The sequence below is a fragment of the Peromyscus maniculatus genome, chromosome 12, assembly GCF_049852395.1.
Source record: "Peromyscus maniculatus bairdii isolate BWxNUB_F1_BW_parent chromosome 12, HU_Pman_BW_mat_3.1, whole genome shotgun sequence".
NCBI lineage: Eukaryota > Metazoa > Chordata > Mammalia > Rodentia > Cricetidae > Peromyscus > Peromyscus maniculatus.
In genome coordinates this window covers 3,624,017-3,645,654 of record NC_134863.1, presented here as the reverse complement: position 1 = coordinate 3,645,654, position 21,638 = coordinate 3,624,017, and the positions used below count along the sequence as shown (strand labels likewise).

Here is a 21,638-nt window from a genome sequence, read left to right as displayed (position 1 = left end):
ATTTAGATTCTTAATAAAATCTTCCTTCAACATTTATTTTTTAAACTTGCCATTATCCTAAAAAATCTATGCAGTTTGGGATACAATACCAAAAAGGTACCAATAGCACAAAGCAGATACAAAGCAATGCAAGAACTTTCTGGAGTGTTCTGCAGGGATAAATGGCACAAAAGGGACAACCCCGAGACTGGACCCTCTGCTGCTCATCAACCATGTCAGGCTGACATAGTATGAGAAGTCACATTATTGACTTCACTCTCCCATGTTTCTTATCTGGGCTATAGGGTACCATATTTCAAATACTAGCCCAACAATTTTAAAGCACAAATGCTTTAAAAATGTGTAAGCAAAAGAATTGATCAGATTTTCAAAACCACTACATTTACAAAAATATTTCCCTTAAACTTGGGATTACTCCAAAACACTGATTTACAAATATAAAAGAATTATGAAGGACCCAAAGCATATGCATATATGAATGTGTGTATTAACATACTGTCACCATACTACATAAGTCACCAAAAATTCAAAAGTAACCATTAATATTAATGTAAGTGTTATCCTAAGTGGACTGAACACTGTGGCATGCAGTGTGGGTGGTCGACCTCTGTGACTCCTCGGAGACAGCTGTTGTTAGCGCACAGCTTCTCAGAGCTAACGGTCACCTCCACCCCAGTGCACTGCCCTACTCAGAGGTAGGGAGCACACACGCACCACACACCATTCTTTACTGGGCAGAATTCTCACTCATCTCTCTTGGACTGTTGGGCAGGTGTCTTCTTCACACTGACTGAAAGGAGCAGAATTTTCTCACCTGTGTTCTGCTCTATTTTACGACATGGAAGAAAACACCAACTGACAGCTTATCTGTGTTTATACATAATGGAGGTGCTCAATGTCACCAGTGTATCCGTGAGAAGAACCAAAGTAATGAGTGTGACCATACACGACAGCCTCCAGTCGTCGTAGTTACACTGGCTATATGACGACTCTATGCCGCACTAGTTGTGGCAGTGACTGACGGATGCAGGGACTGGTTCCACACCAATCTCAACTCTCAGTTCCGGGAAGGGCGAGCTCAGAGAGCTCAGTCCCCACAAGATGAGGCTATGGTTTCCTTATTTAGAAGACTGCAAATTAAACTCATGATATAATATGAATACCTCCCTTAGAAATATAAAGAAACAAGTAGGAAAATTGTCAATGCTTAGGGAAAAAAAAAGCAAAAAACAAAACTTATTACTCGTGTCTCAGTAAGAGTGTGTTCTCCACCTTTCACGCAGGGTAGGGCTTCATGTGTGGAAGTGAAAAGCAGGTCCTCAGGGCAAGAATCAAGGTCTAGCTTCTGAGGATGAGGCAGCCATCCTTTAGCCAGGTGAGGTGTGGGTGTCACTTTGAACCTGGTAGCAGATACCATGGGGTGCTGACAGCCCTTCCCACAGCTCTAGGACACACAGGCAGAAGAAGGCCCCTTTCAGAGGGAACCAGAGATTTCAACCTGGTATGTTTGGACGCTGTCAGAATCATCTGCTGTTCAGAGGGGCAAAGGGAGGACTTTTCTTTCTCTTTTTTGGTTTTTGAGGCGGGGCCTATATACTCCCAGCTGTCTTGAACCTCGCTCTGTAGACCAGGCTGTGCTGAACCTTACTCTGTAGCCCAGGCTGGCCTCCAATTCAGAGACCCTCCTGCCTCTGCCTTCTGAGTGCTGGATTAAAGGTGTGCACCACGGTGCCTGGCTGAAAAGGACCTTTCTGAGCCATCTTATGTAAACAGATGTGTGGGCCAGTGCAGGGGGTGCGTAGGGAGGAATGGAGTGAGGCCCATGAACATTTTTTGTTTGAAGCACAAATTATAAATTGACTGTCCACTTAAGACACATCGATCCAGAGGAAATCAACACTGAATCGTATCATCGGTGTAAAGATAAAGATGTACATTTATTTCCATGAGTTACAAATGCATTGCTGTTCATACTAGCAGGCAGTCTTTATAGAACCCATTCTCCATTGCTGTCAAAAAAACAAGGAAAAAAAAAGACAGCTGAGAAATGAAAAGCTAACACTAGAATTATCTTTCCTAAATTATCTTCTGGGTAGCAGTCTCTTTGTGGAATAAAAACTCAGAAGTCACAAGAGGTTTTGGTCAATCAAAGGATGAAACTTAGACAGTGATCTCTGCACAGAAAGCCTTAACAGTCATGCAAGGGCACAGTAGTAAGTATTGAACAAGGCAAACTTCTCCTCAGAGAGCAGTGAGGGGCTCAGGAGGCACTGCACTGGGATAACACCATCAACTCCACAGCACACAGCGCGGGAACAGGGTACAGAGATCAGGAGATAGGAGAGCTTGAACACGGTTACTGCTAGCCTTTTATGACATTAACTCAGCAGTACCAGAAACACCTCAATACTTGGCAACAGAACAGAGCTTCATGATGAGAGCTCATGAAGGCTTTATTACAAGTCATTATACCGCTGAAAAGCGAGCTTGAGATGCTGACATGCTGTAGGAGAAGAACTATACACTTTCTTATTTAGAGACGCAGTGTTCCTCTTAGCTAAATCCCAGGCAGTGAATGTGGTTACAATACAGCTTTCTGTGTGAAACAGCTCCAAGTATATACGGAGCTCCGCCCTGAACATCTAGGTCAGCTTGCTCTACTTCATCAGAAACTTCTACAGCTTAGTGCTTGTACATCTTGCAGCAAATGACAAGCACAGCTGTTCCTTTAAATCTCTGGCTAAGGACAGCATGTAACATTTTGGCAAGTGCTACACCTCCATTACAATAGAAGTAACTATAGGAAACCTGCAAAGTAACATTGCTGGTCCAATGCTTCCTTTCTAGAATAATGATCAAATTTTTTAGAAGCTGGGCAAACAGCACACACCTTAAATATGGGACTAACATGATACACAGAAAAATGGCCCCAAAGGACTCCCATGACAAAGCACCTGCCCCTGCAGCTTGCAACACCACCCAGGGATGTCCACAAGCTCCTGCTCTGGGTAGACCGTTCCAAGTCAACAGAAGAAGTGCAAACTCTGGGCTGTCACTGACTTCAAGTGCCTTACGTAACAGCATTCCTTACTGTGAAGCGAGATGCCAGCAACTGGAGCCAGACGCTCGCTCTGGTGAGGCTGCATGGTTCAGCAGGATGACAAGTAGAAGGGATTCAGGAGAGGGAGGAACCACTGCATCTTTCAAACCAGAAAGTGGTTAGTGACTAAGCAACAGTACGCAGCCGCGCACCGAAGGCGCACACCGCTGCAGCCTGGTGCCAGAAGACATCTCTGCGTGAAGGGTTCTGAGAAAGTATAAAAGCCACTACTACCAGAAGGTGCCCCTCCGAGCGGCTCAAAGGGTCAGAGTGGGTAAGCTGAGACGGGCTGGAGACAGGACCAGGGGTCAAGAACTGGGAGGAACACCGACATCCGAGCACGTCCAGTCCTCTGAGCCCTTGTCCTGTAAAAAAGACAAAACTGGGGAGTCAGGATCGAGTACGTCACCACAGAGGCAGCAACAGCATCAACGGCAGGTCAGATGTAACGGGAGTCAAGACCCGTAAAGGTCACTGCGTGCACGCACGCACGCGCACATACACACGCGCGCACACACACACACACACACACACACACACACACACACACACACACACACGCACGCACACGCACACGCACACATACACACACACAACATGCAGGTCCTCAGGGCCGGGGCTCGGCCCGCACTTCACAGCCATCTTTCTCAGACAACTTTTAAGAGCTGAGTTGGTACGGTGTGGTTGAATGAAAAGGCCCCTCCACATGGAAGTGGCGTGACTGGAGGTGTGGCCTTGGAGGAGGAAGTGTGTGACTGAGGGCGGGCTCTGGGGTTTCGGAAGCTCAAGCCAGGCCCAGTATTCACTCTGGACGGAGAACTCTCGCGCCCTCTCCAGCACCGTGTCCGCCTGCACACTGCCGTGCTTCCCACCATGATGGTAATGGACTGAACTTCTGAACTGTAAGGCAGCCCCAGTTCATGTTTTCTTTTATCAGAGCTGTCAATCATGGTGTCCCTTCACAGCAATAGAAACCCTCAGAAGACACATGTCCACATTTACATCCACAGCCTTGTTGGCTTCCCCAAACACCCTTCACTAATAATGTAGTACCCACCACTCCAAAAGCCAAAACTAGAGTTTAAAGGGTCTTTTCAAACTACTGCATCTCTACTGAAAAGACCTTCCTATCTTAGGATGACCAGGCAGGACAGTCACCTGCACTGGCAATGGGAATGTGTTGTTAATGCCCGAGTTTTCTCTTCATGAGAACAAACTAAAGCCCGATGGGTAGTGAGGGCAGCAGACTGGGACTCTGAAAGGTAAGAAGCTGTTGCTGGTTCCCAGTGCTGGATGGTGTAATGAACCACCAGGTCAAGGGGCCTGCCATCTATCTTCTGGTCAGACTCCATTGTCTGTGTCCAGCAAAACATGCTCTCCAGCAGCCTACACATGGCCGGCCACCTGCAGTATCACTACAGAAGGTCACAAGTCACATCTCTCTTCGCTCTTCTGAGGTGTGTTTCTCCTTGGGAGAGATTGCACTCCACACCAAATCTACTCTCACCAGACTGCAGTCCAGCAAGTCTGAGCCACCAAAGCCCTGAGTGTTAGGAGTCCCTGGAGGGCTCACTGACGTTCACACTACTGGGGGCACACGTGGAGCACACTCGGGCTGCCACAGCATTCACTGCACACAACAGGCCCGCCTCTTTAGTGCTCCTTCATTTTGTATGGTCTCTGTGGAAGCGCGGCCACATAAATCTCGTGGTATGTCTGGCTCTGATAAGGAAGTCTCCTTGGGTTGATACAGTGACCAAGTGTGCTTGCTAGGAAACTTTGGAAACTTAACTGATTTGATATGCTGCCAGCACAAAGATCTAGTGGTGCTGCTCTAATAGGCCACAAAGCACCTTCAGGGATACGGCTTTCACCTACCACTCAAGAATCAGGGTGGAAGCCGGGCGGTGGTGGCGCACGCCTTTAATCCCAGCACTCGGGAGGCAGAGCCAGGCGGATCTCTGTGAGTTCGAGGCCAGCCTGGGCTACCAAGTGAGCTCCAGGAAAGGCGCAAAACTACGCAGAGAAACCCTGTCTCGAAAAAACCAAAAAAAAAAAAAAAAAAAAAAAAAAAAAGAATCAGGGTGGAGGCTGGAGCAGGTGGATCTGAGTTTGATGCCAGTCTGGTCTACAGAGTGACTTCCAGGACAGCCAGAACTATACAGAAACCCTGTCCCCCACCAAAAAAAGTCAGGGTGGGAAGGATGAGTGCCATAAGCCAACTAGTACAAGGTCATAGGCTGACAGGTTAATGAGGCCCTAAAATATTTCTATCTTCCAGGAAACCAAAGGGAGCTGAAGCTAATGCTCTTAGTAATCCATCTGCCTGAGGAAACTCATCAACAGGCAGATGAGGAAGAAAGGTCTACTTCTACATTCATAGGAGGGACTCAGGAGATGGGTCTGGATGAAGATGAGGTGCTGACCACATCCCTTTAGATTATCATTGGAAGTGTCCACAAGCAAAATGCAATCAAACACCCTGACCTTTCAGGACACCTGAAAGCTGGCCCCAGGTAGCAGGTGTTTTTTGAGGGTGTGACTTCCCTCTAATGTCCCTGGATCTCTTAGCACTCCCTACCCTAAGCTTGGAGCTTGTCTGAGCTCCACAGGTTGAGCTCAGGAACAACAAGTTCTCAGATCTACAGACTGAGGAGTGTGACCACATGCAAAAGGAGCCTGAGAGGACCTGTCAGTCAGCAGACACCTCAGTGCTGCCTTCCGGATTCCTTTTCACTTTATTTAAAGAAAAGATTGTTTATTTTATGTGTATGGGTGTTCTGTATGTGTGTGCAGTTTCCATGAACCCTGGGAGAGGGAGGGGAAACCCCTGGAGCTGGAGTTACTGGTGGCTGTGACCACCATGTGGGCGCTGGGAATCAAACCCAGGTCCTCTGAGGAGTAGCCTGTGCCCTTAAATGCTGAGCCGTTCCTCTAGCTTCTCATTTTTATTTTAAAGGAATAAATGGTAAGTTAGTCTAGATGGCAATTTCTCCTTGAAAGCATGAAATAAATGAGATGGGTTAGTAGGTAGACGGGGAAGAGGTGGACTGGTAGGAGAAAGTGAGTGCAGTCAAATGTTAATGGCATCTGGGGGTGGGATATGAGTATCTACTTCAAGTTTTTTTAATTCTTCAGAATAGCTGAACATTGTCATTAAAAGAGCACTGGGAAAATACCAAGCTTTAAGCACACACGGAATAACTGGGTCTCTGCACTAAACTGCTGTAATAATGTTACTAGCTTCCTGTCAACAGCACCTCAGTACCATCTTGGCTGTCTGTGTGCAGCGTCCACGGACATGACTGCTTGCCAAAGGCTATTGCCAGCCCCTTCCATGCTCCGTCTGTAAAAATCTTTTCCCTAGAACCACTTAGCCCTGTCAAGAATGCTTTACCCTCACTGTTTGTTTATATTCTAACACGATTCTATTTTCTCTTCTTTCACCATGTTCTCCTCTAGGTTCTTGTACCTAAGTTCATGAAGCTCAGCTGAGGCATATATAAATCTTCTGAGGGTCAGTCTAGACTGTGCCTTCTTGAGAAAGCCTTTCTCAGCCTCTCTTGCCCACCCTCCTCCATGTGTGGAGCAGGTCTGTCAGGAGATTCTCTACACAAGCACTTGGACTATTTCTTTTGGCGCTGTCTCATCAGGGGAGAGACATGGAGAACTCTAACACTGTGGATTACTTCATCTGTGGCTGTGCTTTATTCAAGAGGGTCAGGTGCTGATGTGCCATGAACCTACACAACATCGGTCGGCACAGGAAGGACAAGAACTGCAAGATGAACAGAGTTGCCAAGTCCCATTCACCCCTGGAGCACAGACGGAGGGGCAGTAATCCCTAATGAAAGCTGGTACTGGGACGGTGGTGGGATGGAGTGGGCTGGAGGAACATGATCCTGAAGAGAAGTGAACTTTCACAAACCTTGAGCTCTAATGTTCCCTCGTCTTAGGAATGCAGGGGGTCCAGCACCCCTGCTTCCTCGCCAGCATGACAATCCCTATGTCCGCATCCCCACCCCAGCCCCAACGGAATACTTCAAAATATGAAGCCACACCATGCAATCTATTTCCTTTTGGGGCTGTCTTGAACTCCTTTTCTCGCCTCCTTTTCCTGGCTGTCTTCTGTACAGTCTCCACGATCCTCCCCTCACACACTCACTTCCTGGCTTGCTTAATTCCTAGGTGTAAATCTCCTATCAGGGTTTGTCCTGAATGGCTTCCGTATCTGTGTTTCAGTTATAGTGTTTAGTGAATAAATTTCTATCTTTTCAAATCTTTATTTTTTAAATGTTTTTATTAGTATATATTAATTATACATAATAATGGGTTTCACTGACATTTTCATACATGTATAATGTATTTTGAGCATATTCACCCATTATCTTCTTACCCCAGTTCCCTCTCCCATTAATTTCCTCTTCTCAAGTCTTAGGAGTGTAGCTCAGTGATATAGCACTTGCTTAGCATACACGAGGCCTTGGATTCAATCCATAACACCCCAACCAACCAACCAACCAACCAACCAGCCAGCCAGCCAGCCAACTAACCAACCAACCAACCAACCAACCAACCAACCAACCAACCAACCAACCAACCACACAGTCCCAAGGCCACAAAAGTTACACAAAAGAATTTCTGAACATTTAAAATGCCATATAAAGTAAAATAAGGTTTTTGGGAGTAAATGCCTCAAAGCTGTTCTTTCCCACAAGTTATTTTCTCACATATACCCCCACCCCCACAACACATCACTGTCACAGTGTCTAAGAGCTGCCACTCTATTTCATGTCCTCATAATCTGTGAAAGATAAAGTCTAATTTCATTTCACACCATGAAGCAATCAGAACAAAAGCTCTATCAATCGAAGGGGGACACTGAATTCCTTTCTCCTCCTAAAGATGTTTTTAACTTGTACCATCTCTCCCTTGCTAGGGGGTTAACTGTATAGTTAAAGTTCTAGATACCTGACCAATTTAAGATCTGTATCCTGGCTGGAATCTAGCAGTCTCTTCAAAAATGAGTTCTTTGAGCTTCTCCTTAGGTAAGTCATCCAATTCCATGTCAAACTTGAATGGTGCTTCAGCAATGGGCTTTAAAACAAAACAGAGTATTTACTAGTCACCAACTGTCACAGCCAAGGCAGTGATCTACTGATTTACAACGTGACTCAGATGCTCGAGTGTGGGACACGGGTCACTCCTTGCTGAAGATGTAGAACTCTCATCTCCTCTAGTACCATGTCTGTGTGCCATGTCCCACCATGAAGATAATGGACTAAACCTCTGAGATGGTAAGCCACGCCAATTTCATGTTTTCCTTTGTAAGAGTTGTTGTGGTCATGGCGTTTCTTCATAGCAATAAAACCCTAAGACTTCTTGATTTCCACATTCTTTCAGGAATGTCCCCCCCCCCCCCCCCGCCCCAATCGTAATTGGAACATTCTACTTGCTTCTTCCTACTTTATGAACAGGCTTCATTTTCTATGCACAGAAGTCCCCAAGTAGAGAAACCTAAAATTTTAATTCACTCTGCATCTTTTTTTTTAATCCTTGAGGGAATAAAGCTTAAAATGGAGCCTGCAAGAGGATCCAGAGAAGCAAGGCACTGGGCCTGCTCTGGAGAAAACATGGCATGGAGCACATGCAAGCCTGCTTTCAGGAGCCACCACATCCACCTCTGGATGCATCAACTCTTACCACAAGCGCTTTGTCCTGTCTCTAGGGAGGGCACAGTGGTTAAGTCATGAGGTCACAGTGTGAGCCACTGGTGTCCCAACATAATGTTGCCCATCTCTTCACCCTCACCCCCAGAACCAGTACATAGTTCACTATCTCTTTCTGCCATGGGCCATTCCGATTTCTAGTTGTGGTAGGACAGGCTCATGTTTGAATACTTGGTCCCCAGTTGGTAGACTGGCTTGGGAAGGATCACGAGGTGTGGCCTTGTTGGAGGAGGTGTGTCATAGGAAAGGGCGTTGAGGTTTCAGAAGACTAACACCATTCTGGGGTGCCTCCCTCTGCACTGTGGTGTGTCTCAAGATGTGAGCTCTCACCTCCTGCTCCAGTGCCATGTCTGCCTGCTGCCATCATGGCCACAGGCTCAAAACCTCTGGAACTACAAGCCCCAAATGAAACACTTTCGTTTATAAGCTGCCTTGGGCATGGTGTTTTATCACAGCAACAGAAAAGTAACAACCTTAGCCTTGGTCCCACCTCCCTCCTTCCATGCTCATCAGTGGTGTAGCTGTCCTTCTTTGTACGTGCACTGCTCTACCTGCTGTGATTGACGGTGCTCGTTCTCATGGAGAGGAGGTGGGTACGCCATTATGTTCTTTAGGGAAATCTTGACAAGGGCATGGCAAGAGCTTCTGCTGACTACTGAACATCTCTGATGCAGCAGCCAGGAGCACAGGCTCTTACCTCATCACTTGGGTCATAATACTGCTCCAGGTAAGGGTGGGCCAGAGCCTGTTCAACTTCAATCCTCTTGTGAGGGTTAAATGTCAACATTTTATCCAGTAAGTCCAGAGCTACAAAGAGAAAGGATTTTGCAGTGGTGAGAAGCAGAACTCATTAGCAAATGTTTTCCATCTTCTATTGAGCTGACTCTTAAGTGGACATCACTGTTAAATCTCTTTAAAAACTGTATGTGTGAGTGTCTTACATGCATGCTGTGCACCATGTGAGTGCCACGTACACAGAGGTCAGAATAGGAAGCTGGATCCCCCTGGGGCTGGAGTTACAGATGGTTGTGAGCTGCCATGTGGGTACAGGAAGTTGAACCTGGGTCCTCTATGAAGAGCAGCTGATGTCCTTAACTACTTAGGCATCTCTCCAGCCTTACTGTAAATCTCTTGCAATCATGTGAACATAAGTGCTGAGCACATGGCAATCACAGATGCCAATGCTCCGAAGAGAATGGCTAGCCGAAGGAGAAAAGTGAAGACTAGGGTTCAAACCCAGGATGGCTTACTCAACTCTGACATTCCCTATATTACTCAAAAGTATAGAGCTGGGGGTATGGCTCAGTAAAGTACTTGCTCTACAACCCAGCACATGAGTTTGGATCTCCAGCATCCACATGAAAAAGCTAGGCTCAACAGTGGGATTACTAGTGCAAGGAGACAGAGTTAAAAAGACCCCAGAGGCTTGCTGGTCAGTCATTCTAGCTGAACTGGGTGAGCTACAGGTCCAGAGAAGTGAAAAGCGATTCAGAAAGATGCAACAAAAACCTTTGGCTTCCACAAGCATATAAATAAGGAAAGGCACCCACACAGCCATGTGTGCAGACATTCATATACTACACCCATAAACCCAAATAAGGTAGAAAGCAACCAGAGACACCTGATGCCAACCTCCATACAAATGCACACAAAAATATGTGCATATGTGTACATATATGTACACAAACACACACACACACACGGCTTTTTAGAGAATGCGACACTAAAACATGGCAAAACCCCAACTATGTGCAAAGTTAATAAAGCCTCTAGTCGTCCCCCCCCCCCCCCCCCCCAGACAGGTTTTCTCTGTGTAGTTTTGGTGCCTTTCCTGGAACTCACTCTGTAGCCCAGGCTGGCCCTGAACTCACAGAGATCCTCCTGCCTCTGCCTCCCAAGTGCTGGGATTAAAGACGTGCGCCACCACCACCCGGCTAAAGCCTCTATTGTTAATTTCTCAGTTACTTACAGGGAGCAACACCACCCTCACCTGTCTGCAAATTGGCACATACAGGTCCCCCCACCCTCCCAGAACAGCATGCATGGTCAGGAACTCAGGCAACCCCAAGATGTATGAGATATGTGTTGATCCCCGTTGTCTGTATCAGGGAAAGACCCACCTTACTTCCTGCTCCTCACTTCTAAGAGCCCACAATTCTTCCCTAAGGTTTTCCTTGAAGCAACTGAAAATAATGTGGTTGGATGTGATGGCACTCGCCTACAAACTCAGACTCAGGAGGACTGTGAGTGAAAAATTGGGCAAAGCCAAAAACTTCTGCTATAACAAGGTCGTCTGTCTAGTTAAGATACTAATTGTCTAGAAAGTCTGAGAGATTATACCCAAATTCTAACAGTATTATTTGTAAGCCTGTGGGATACTTCCAGTCAGTTCAAACTTGTTGGCTTTCTGAAAGGAAGCTCTTTTAAGGTAAACAGATAATTTTCTAAAGCATTTCTAAGACACATCCATTAGTTTCTTCCAGTTAAAGTTTAGGTCCTTAAACCACCAAGTATAGTTTTCAAAAGATGATACCTTCCCTATTTTAAAAATAACTAAATCTCAGACCCCTTTACCATAAGCATGATTTCTGCATTATTCACAGCTATCAAAGGACAAGAGAAGTGGGAAGGGGCTGGCAAGTGCTGACACCACACTCAGAGAGCACCTCTCCCCACACCAGAGACCTGTGGTCACTACTCAGACGGTGTCCATCATGGCTGCCCGTGTGTCTGCTTTCTTCCACAGTTTATTTCCCACAAAAGACTGGATGCCCCTTGGAAGCTGAGATCATATCTGACTAGAATCCCCAATACCTTCTCACAATTCCACATTTTCTAGTACTTTATACATACAGAGCCAGCCGATTCCCATTCTTTTGCCTCTCCTATCCTTGTCCTAGACACATCCTGGGAAGGCCAACTAGCTAGCTCTGCAGGTCTATCTTAGCCCTTTAGTTAAATCCTCATCTTGGATCAATACTGAAACTTCAACTTGAGTTTCTGAACAGGGCCAGAGAAAACAATCTAATTCTAAAAACTGTCACAGTAACAGTGTTCTTCACACCATCTGACCTTAGATCCCCTTTAATAACCATTACAACTTACTGAAGATATGCTACTTTGAGAGCTGATGCACAAGTGTCAAGTTCAAAGATAGCAAGAGTGCCTCAAAACCACCACCAGAGATCTATTCCCCCCTTTTTATTATTAAGAGATTTTCTATTCATTTTACATACCAACCAGATTCCCCTCAACTCCCTCCTCCCACTCCCCAGCCTTCCCCCACAACCCCACCTCCTCCAAGGCAAGGTCTCCTATGGGGAGTCAGCAGAGCCTGGTACATTCAGTTGAGGCAGGTCCAGGTCCATCCTCCCTGCACTAAGGCTGTGCAAAACATCCCCCCATAGGCACTAGGCTCCAAAAAGTCAGCTTATGCACCAGGGACAGGTCCCGATCCCACTGCCTGGGGGCCCCTCAGCTATTGGTCCACAGTTCATGCAGTTCCACTAGTTTGGCTGGTTGTCTCTGTACATTTTTCTATTGTGATCTCGGATCTATTTTTAAAAGCAGCTGATTTAGATCATAGCTCCAGTAAGTACATGAGTACTCTTCTTCAAGAAAGTTGATGCATTCCAAATGTAGCAGAAATGCTTTATATAGCTATCTTATTTTGCCACACAGAATAGCACAAAGCTTGTATTGAGTTTAGGATTTAATTTAGTGAGAACTTTTGCTATTTTGTCAAAGGTATCCTTCCTTGCACCTGACAACATTTTCAGTGTGAAGTTATGGTAATAGAGGAGCCCAGGGATGGCACTAGTGCCGTCTTAGTGATGGTAGTCATAGTTATCAGTGCCTCAGTACCATGGAAGTATATGGTGATGCAAAGGATCCTGCAATAATACTCTGATAGTTCTGTATTGACTGTAGTTCTAACTTCATGGATACCCTCAGAGTCCTGGGGTGAGGGAGGCTCTGGGGTCTAAGGAACACACTATTCAGAATAGTTAGCTATAGCACAAAAAATCCAGATTTTCTACCTCATCAAACCACAGAGTCCTGCTGGTCTAAAAGCCTACTCACCTTGCGGATTGAACTGTAGATGCCCTTCCTGCTGACTGTCCCAGAAGTGATATCCCTGGACCTCTCCCTACTCGGTCAACCCTGTCCACTGAGCTTGTATCCCAAGTCACGCCCCCCAGTGGTCCAGTCATTTTTGCCGCCACTTTCCATTCCAAACTTCTCACTCCCACCTTGTTTCAATCGTGCCCCTCCCAGTCTTGGTGCAGTACAGGTATACACATCTACAGGTAATGTCTCCATAGGTATACAACCCTGGGGTCAAAGTCAGCTCTCCCTTTCTCCGTATGTACCAGGTTAACTGACCAACCAGTTTCTGGAGAGTCTCCTGTTATCTCCAAATTTCATCACAGGAAAGTGGGGATTACAGTTTTCCTGGGCTACTGTGCCTGGTTTTACATGGCTGTAGGAATCTGAACTAAGGTCCTTTACTTTAATCAAGTACGTTAGTGAGAGATCTCACCAGACCTCAATTATTATTATTATTATTATTATTATTATTATTATTATTATTATTTTAATTTTTTAAGACAGGGTTTCTCTGTGTAGTTTTGGTGCCTGTCCTGGATCTTGCTCTGTAGACCAGGCTGGCCTCGAACTCACAGAGATCCACCTGCCTCTGCCTTCCAAGTGCTGGGATTAAAGGCATGCGCCACCATTGCCCAGCTTATTTTTTAAAGAAAAAAACCATTATGAATTTTATTATGTGTGTGTTTGCCTGCATTTATGCTTGTGTACCAAGAGTGGGCTTAGCACCTGCTGAGGTCAGAGGAGGGTGTGAGATTTTGTGGGACTAGTGTAACAGGTGGTTGTGAGCCACCATGAGGACGCTGGGAACTGAACCCAGGTTCTCTGCAGGAGCACTAAGTGCTCTAACCTGCTGAGCCATCTCTCCAGCCCCTCAATTACCCTTATATAGTCATCAATACTCTCCTAACTGGAAAACCAACCCAGATTTTCCAGTCTGTAAACTACTAGGCACTTATTTGTTGTACATATGGACCATTCTCCATTTCTTAAAGTATTTTTCAAAGCCCATGGGTTAAGCAACATTCAAAGCAGTCTTTAGACTGAGGTGATCAAGTTCCAGAATAAATACAACTCTGTGGCACTAACACCATGTTAGTTTAGGATTCTAATCATGACTCACATATGCAATATCGGAGTCCAAAAGACTCCCAAATATTTGATGTGAACTACACTGGATTTTTGTTTACTGTTTGTGAGATAGGGTTCTTTCTAAAAGTAACCATTATGGTGTGCTCCCTTCCATATTACAGTTAATATTGGAATGCTTTAAATGCTATTCAGTTTAGACATATTCTCCACATCTGATCAGTTTAATGTTATGTTTTAAACCTTGAACATTACCTAAAATTTTTGTCTGAGTGTGTGTGCAAGCTCATATGCAAGGATGCCAAGGTATATGTGGAGGTCAGGACGACAATGTCCATGAGTTATTTCTTTCCTTCTACTATGTAGGTCCAGAGGATCAAACTCAGGTTGTCAGGCTTGACAGAAAAGCCATACTGCTGGCTTTAAATTCTTTTAAACTTTATGTGACCAAATTTACTTTTTTCATATTTGCTTTCTTATCTTTTAAAAAAAAAATTGACCCATTTATGTGTATGGATGTTTTGCCTGCAAGCGTATCTGAGTACCAAGTGCATGCTTGGAGCCCATGGAAGCCAGAAGGTGTCAGATCCCCTGAACTGGAGTAACAATTCTATGTGGGTGCTGGGAATCAAACCTGGGTTCTAGGGAAGAGCGACCAGTGCTCTTAACCACGGAGTCATCTACATCCAGTCCTTCTTGGTTTGTGTTTAAAGCTTAGGAAGAGAGTAAATATAGAATTCAGAAAAACAGGAATATCCTAAAATTGTTCTCAACAGTATGAATTAAAAAATTCTTTTAAGATTTGTTATTTTAAGCCGGGCGGTGGTGGCGCACGCCTTTAATCCCAGCACTCAGGAGGCAGAGCCAGGCGGATCGCTGTGAGTTCGAGGCCAGCCTGGGCTACCAAGTGAGCTCCAGGAAAGGCGCAAAGCTACACAGAGAAACCCTGTCTCGAAAAACCAAAAAAAAAAAAAAAAAAAGATTTGTTATTTTATGTGTATGAATATTTTGCCTGTATACATGTATATGCACCACATGTGTGCCTGGTGTACTCAGAGGTCAGAAGAGGCATTGGATACCCTGGCACTGGAGTTGTGGATGGTTGTGAGCTGCAACGTGGGTGCTGGGAACTGACCCTGGATACTCAGTGCTCTAACTGCTGAGCCACCTCTCCAGCTTCACAGCACCATTTAAAACTGCATTTGATCACGGATTCTTTAGGAATTCATTTTCACGTATGAGCAATAATTTAAACCAATGTATTCCAAGTAAAGATTCAACTCCCTAGTATCATCTGCTGCAATACTCATTTCTTCCCCCTCACTGAAGTCACCTTGGAGAAGATTCTAAACTAAGATTCCTTTGAAGAAGAAACCTGCAGCATTACTGGCTCAAAAGATTCAGCATTAAAACTTTCAACAACCACGTAAAAAAATGCTCAGTTTACCCACCCTCACCCCACCCCAGGGTTCTCTGTGTAGCCCTGGATGGTGAGAGATCTGCCTGCCTTTGCCTCCTGAGTGCTAGGATTAAAGGAGTGCCCCCACCCCAACATTCAATTTAATTCTTAAACGAATTAAATACTACACCCAGCCTCAATGTTGGCAGACCCAAAAGGTGAGTACCTAGAATTGTTAGAACACAAGATCCAAGACAAAACTGCCCAACTTCCTTCCATAGAAACTCAACCCATGTATGTTTTGCTCTATGTCCCACAGCCTTGACCAAATAAGTTAAACTCTCGATGCCTGCTATTTTGATAAGCTTTTTTTTTTTTTTAAAGGGTAGGGAAAGGAGAGTAATTACTGACTGTTCAGTGTTCATATATTGTAAAGATGAGTACTTTCCCTCATACTCAATAGTTCCTTTTTCTACTAGGTTAATGTGGTGATACTTTGTTTGTGCCCTAACAAATAAAGCTTGCCTGGAGATCAGTGTGGAGCTAGCCACCAGAGGCCAGGCAGTGGTGACACACACCTTTAATCTCAGCACTTGGGATCTCACGCCTTTGATCCCAGTACTTGGGAGGAGGAAACAGGAAGTGATATGGCTAGGCAGAGAGAGGAAGTGGTAAAGCGGGGTGGAGACAGGAGCTTGCCCCTTTCATTTAAGGATTCCTAGAGGTAAGAAGTTTCTGGTGGCTGCTGCTCTGCTTCTCTGATCTTTCAGCTTTCACCCTGATATCTGACTCTGGGCTATTATTATTAAGACCAATCACAATCGGTGCTACAAGTTATCATTATTTATCCTTGAAACCTCTACTATTTCAACTTGAAAACTGAAATCTCGAGTTCTCTGATATCATTCTTTCATTGTCTTATGTCATTTTCGAACAAATCAGGGCTATTAGCTTCCTACAGTGAGGTTCTTATTGTTGATTTTACGTCCAGGGCTGTGCAGCCAGGAGGTACAGAACTTCTCAGGGATGAAACGTAACACAGCTCTTTGCAGTTGCTTCTATCAAAGGGAGGGTTGCACTTCCTATCTCCTGCACTAGCTGACAGTATACTTTGATTTGACCCACTAAGCATGACAGACCATGGTTAGACCTCATCTCTAAAAAGATCTTGCAGCTTCTGATGTCTTCTTCTGCAATGTTCTTGCCACCAGAAGCCTCGTCTAGTACCACAGTGAGGAGAAACAAGTACAAGAAAGAGCACCAACAGCAAGGTATGGTGGGCGAGGCTGCCCTGGACCACTCCACTGGAGGGGAGCCAGGGACCTCCCTGCCTAGCTGAACCAGCAAATGAACAAATACCCGGTTGTTATTCCAAGCCCCAAGTTTTGGAGTGGCTTGTTCAACAGTTAAAAACAATAAATGTAACTCATGTGAGCTTCAATGTCCATTATGAGGCTGGATAAGATGCTTACAGGTAATCCCCACAAGAGAACACTATGCACACGTTTATAAAGCTGCTGATATGTCAAGATCTTCAAAATACATAAATGAAAGAGTTTCAGTCTTGGGATTTTAGAATCCAGAGTTATGAATTTTCATATAACCCTATGATATAAATACTATTACCTTCCTATTATAACTGAGAACACAGGCCTAGCGACACTACGTAGTTCAGGTTCGTGTCTGGGCTGCACAAGCCTGTGCTTCAGCTGCAGCCTCCAGCCATCTCTCCACCCTCCATGCTCAGAGTCACCCAACAGCTGAACTTCTAGAGTAACCTCCTGCATCTTCCCAGGGCCTCCTCACACTTGTTATGTAGCTCAAATTGGTCTTAAACTTGATCCTCCTGCTTCAGCCTTCCAAGTTCTGGTATTATAGCTGCATACTACACCACAGTTGTTTCATTCCCTGTTTTTTTTTAATTGTTGTTTTATTTTTGGAGACAGGGTTTCTCTGTGTAGCCCTGGCTGGTGTTGACCTCACACAGATCTGCCTGCCTCTGCCTCCTGAGTGCTGAGATTAAAAGGTGTGAGCCACCATCACCTAGCTAATTTCCTCGGTTTTAATGGCATCGATTCTTGTATGACTTTTTTTTTTTTTTTTTACATTTCAATATTTTTCTTTAAAAAGAGTGAGTTGTGTACATGTGGGTTACATGCTTTATAGACAAGAAAAAAAACTGCTAGAACCAACTTATTCATCATCACTATCGTCTTCATCTTCATCTTCCTCTTCTTCCTTCTCTTCCTCATCCTCTTCATCCTCCTCCTCATCTTTCCCTTTTTTTTTCTTGCTCTTTGCAGCCTTGACCAACCCCTTCTTCGCCGCATCCAGTTTTCCTTTAGCTCTGTAGGCAGCGATACCCTTTTCGTACTTTTCCTTCAGCGTGGCAGCCTTCTCTTTACAGGGCTGCTTGTCGTCCGCAGCAGTGTTGTTCCACATCTCTCCCAGCTTCTTTGCAACATCACCAATGGACAAGCCAGGGCGTTCTCCTTTGATTTTGGGGCGATAATCAGAACAGAACAAGAAGGCCAAAGGAAGCCTCTTGGGTGCATTGGGGTACTTGAACTTCTATTTGGTCTCCCCTTTGAGGGGGTGGTGTAAATTTTCATTTCTCTTTTATAATGAGCCTTGTCAGCCTTTGCCATGTCTTCAAATTTCCCCTTTTATTTAGCAGACATGGTATTCCACCTTTCTGAGCACTTCTTTGAGAACTCGGAGAAGTTGACAGAAGCATCCGGGTGCTTCTTCTTGTGTTTCCCCCAACAAGTTTGCACAAAGAATGCATATGATAACATTTTGCCTCTTGGCTTCTAAGGATCTCCTTTGCCCATGTTTAGTTGATTTTCCTCCACAAGGCACATAGTCACCCGATGTCAGTTAGGCTCTCCCTTGCCCCGGGACTATCTCTATGGAGCTCAATGTACCACAATGGCTGTCAATTTTTTATTCTTGGGCTCCCCTCACAAATCCAAATCCCTAGTAATTTGAGCTGATATACATATTTGGACACACATTTTACAGATAATAAAATTCAGATTCTGAGAGTGCCAAGTTTCAGGTCTAGGTGAAAGTAATTCTTTAACAGAAGGCAAATCTTTGGCTCTCAGATTTCTTCTTTTAATGTTTTTTTTTTTTTAAATTTATTTATTTATTTTTTTCCCATCACAGGCAATTTATTTTGTTCTATTCATTCACAGTTAATACAGAAAATACTTGGAAACATTTCCATATAATGTTTGACACAGAAATCATCAAATAGAAGTATACAATGTTGACAGGAGGCAGTACATTTATAATTTATAACCCCAAATGTATTTATAAATTAGAAATGGAAAGATCTACAAATGAAATTACTTGTATGACTTTAAGTTAAGGAAAACAAGCCAAAAGATTCAAGTAATCTGATAGAAACCAAGCACTTAGAGAAAAAGTAAGGGAACAAAGGTTGATGGTCCTGTGAACAGGATGACTTATATCTTAAATCACAAAATTTTCTTATGATGAACTTCTCTAAGGGAGCAGCTCTGAAAACAAGTTAACATGCTCACTAGACGAAATATACAAGGCAATCTAAATGTAATGTGTTGAGTCTAGCAAGAAGGTTTAGCAGGTAACGGCTCATCTAGCCAAGCCTGACCACCTAAGTTTGATCCTGGAACCCACATGGAAGGAGAGTACCAATTCTTGCATGTTATCTGACCTCCACATGTAAAAAATAATAAAAAAATGTTAAAAAAAAAAAAAGGTAATGTGTCATATGGGTTAAGTTCTAGTTTTTAAAATTGAACAAATTAAATCACAATATGATTCCACATGTATGATTTTGTTATACCTACAGCAAAATGCTAAAAGCTATTTGAGAACTAGGCTGGAAGGCCTATGAATGTAACCCAGAAACTGAGTCGAGGGAAGAGGATTACTGGGCTATACAAAAAGACCCTGTCATAAACATGCCACCCAAAGTTATTTCGAGACTCTCATTATTCATTATCTATGATAACCTACTGCACTGTATCAGAGATGAAAAGACTTTCTCCTATAACCAAAGCAAATTATAAACAACTATTTGAACCTTTGGTTGGGTCCATACATGTTCCTGGGCTGAGGAAATAGCACAGTAGGTAGAGTGTTTGCCTGGACATCGTGAGGACCTGATTTCCTCCCCGAGAATGCACTAAAGGCTGGGAGGATAAACAGATTCTGGGGCTTGATGGCCAGCTAGAGTCACTGTCTAAAAAGGTGGATGGTGCCTGAGAAATGACATCTGAGGCTGTTCTCTTGTCTTATACGACTATCAGACACAATTCTATTAGCAATGATGTTTAAGAAAACAATGTTAGGAAGCAAATTTCACCTTTTAAAAATACTCCTGCAATTTAAAACCTATTACGAGAATTTATAAGGGTTTACACTTTGAAAGCATAAATTTAAGGTAAAAAGTGTAAGTACATTTTCAGCCATAAAGATACAAAGATGAGCAGTGTTGGTAAGCTGTGAGCTGCTCCTTGGCCTGTTCAGATCCTCTTTTCTACACTGTTCAGTTATACCAATTGATTGTGTGCATGCGTGTGCGTGAGAGTGAGTGAGTGAGTGAGTGAGAGAGTGAGAGTGAGAGTGAGGGAGAGGGAGGGAGGGAGGGAGGGAGGGAGAGAGAGAGAGAGAGAGAGAGAGAGAGAGAGAGAGAGAGAGAGAGAGAGAGAGAGAGAGAACGAGCACACACTTCAGCAGTTAGTCCTAACAATGTCAACACCACCTGGGAAGAGACTGACATGGAAACGATTTATCAGGTTCTTACAAGAGCAGCCCACAGTCTTACTCAGTGAACCATCTTTCCAGCCTAGCACATTTTAAATGAAGAATTACCCGATAGTTACAATTTGCTGGGTTTTCAGGCTGGAACCTAATAACTTAGTCAACATAATAAGCAACCTAAAGCTAAGCTTAAGGAAAAAATTATCAATAAAGTAAGATTTACCTTTGGAGTCAGCATTTGGGAACAGCCTGTTCCACGGCACCTTATTTTTGTGCGGAAGAGAAAGCAAGTAGTTTCTGGCTTTTAAATTTATTATACAATTCAGATCTTCCTGTGATGGAGATCCAAGAATACCTATTGGACAGAACATTAGCCGTTAGTGGTCCAGACAGGACAAATCACTACAGACGTCAGCTAAGCACAGAAGGGGCTCTGCACTCAATGGTCTCTTACCACTGCCCGGTGATCACCCTGCACTACAAGCTTTATACAAAGATAGTCAGCCGGGCAGTGGTAGCGCACACACCTTTAATCCCAGCACTCAGGAGGCAGAGCCAGGCGGATCTCTGTGAGTTCGAGGCCAGCTTGGTCTACAGAGTAAGCTCCAGGACAGGCACCAAAACTACACAGAGAAACCTTGTCTCAAAAAACAAACAAACAAACAAACAAACAAAAAAACTTTAAAATTTTTAATTTAGAGAAAATTTAAACAAAACAAACAACAACAACCAAAAACAACAAAAACCCCATGTCTAGAGTGAGTCTGATATAACCATGCTCAAGAACTTACCCAGGATGTGATTCAGCTGGTCCAGGTAATGCTTCCCTGGGAAGATAGGCCTGTTGGAGAGCATCTCTGCCAGGATGCAACCCACAGACCAAATATCAATGGACTTGGTATAACCCTGCAACAGGACGGGAGAAAAGACAGAGTATTAGAATGTGGTGTCCACAACAACACGATGAGATCTTCTATGACAGCCATGTGGTAGATGAGAGTCTGAGCTTCTCCTTTGAGACTCCCATTTTGAAACACATGGACACAGAATGAAAAACAGTAATTAGGCTTTCTTAAGAGATGCTGCTGGAGGTCCTGGCGCACACCTTTAGTCCCCAGCACTAATGAGGCAGAGGCAGGCAGTTCTAGGCCAGTCCGGTCTACAAATGGAGTTCCAGGACAGCCAGGGCTACATAGAGAGACCTTGTCTCTAAAAGCACAAACAAACAAACAAACAAACAAACAAACAAACAAACAAACAAAAGTCTCCCCCTTCCCCAAAGATTCAGAGTAGGGAGGGAGCAGTAGCACTCGCCGTTCATGTCATTTAACCCGTTTTTGTGAACTTGCAAATAAACTTACATGGACACTGAACACCCCCCCCCGCCCCCCCCAGCGATGTTGGCGCCAATGTTCTTATCTTCTCTATTACTCAGGTATAAAAGTTTTTAAAAGAAGTT

General features: G+C 44.3%; 1 protein-coding gene and 1 pseudogene across 3 annotated transcripts in view; both read right to left on the bottom strand.

The window, feature by feature from the left end:
- The window catches only part of Mapk1 (mitogen-activated protein kinase 1), a 69,450-nt gene that overhangs the window by 2,137 nt on the left and 45,675 nt on the right, over window positions 1-21,638 (bottom strand). Inside the window, exons 5-9 of one of the 3 annotated variants that reach the window (XM_006993033.4) lie at window positions 20,971-21,085; window positions 20,403-20,534; window positions 9,527-9,636; window positions 8,072-8,197; window positions 1,919-3,465 (exon numbers count right to left, since the gene is read on the bottom strand). In XM_006993033.4, the coding sequence (XP_006993095.1) occupies window positions 8,081-8,197; window positions 9,527-9,636; window positions 20,403-20,534; window positions 20,971-21,085 (474 nt within the window). In that variant the 3' untranslated portion in view covers window positions 1,919-3,465; window positions 8,072-8,080. Of the gene's footprint in view, window positions 1-1,918; window positions 3,466-8,071; window positions 8,198-9,526; window positions 9,637-20,402; window positions 20,535-20,970; window positions 21,086-21,638 lie in introns of those variants that run through there. The other 2 variants (XM_006993034.4, XM_076548397.1) reach the window with 2 other exon arrangements.
- Window positions 17,485-18,348, bottom strand: LOC121821647 (high mobility group protein B1 pseudogene; annotated as a pseudogene).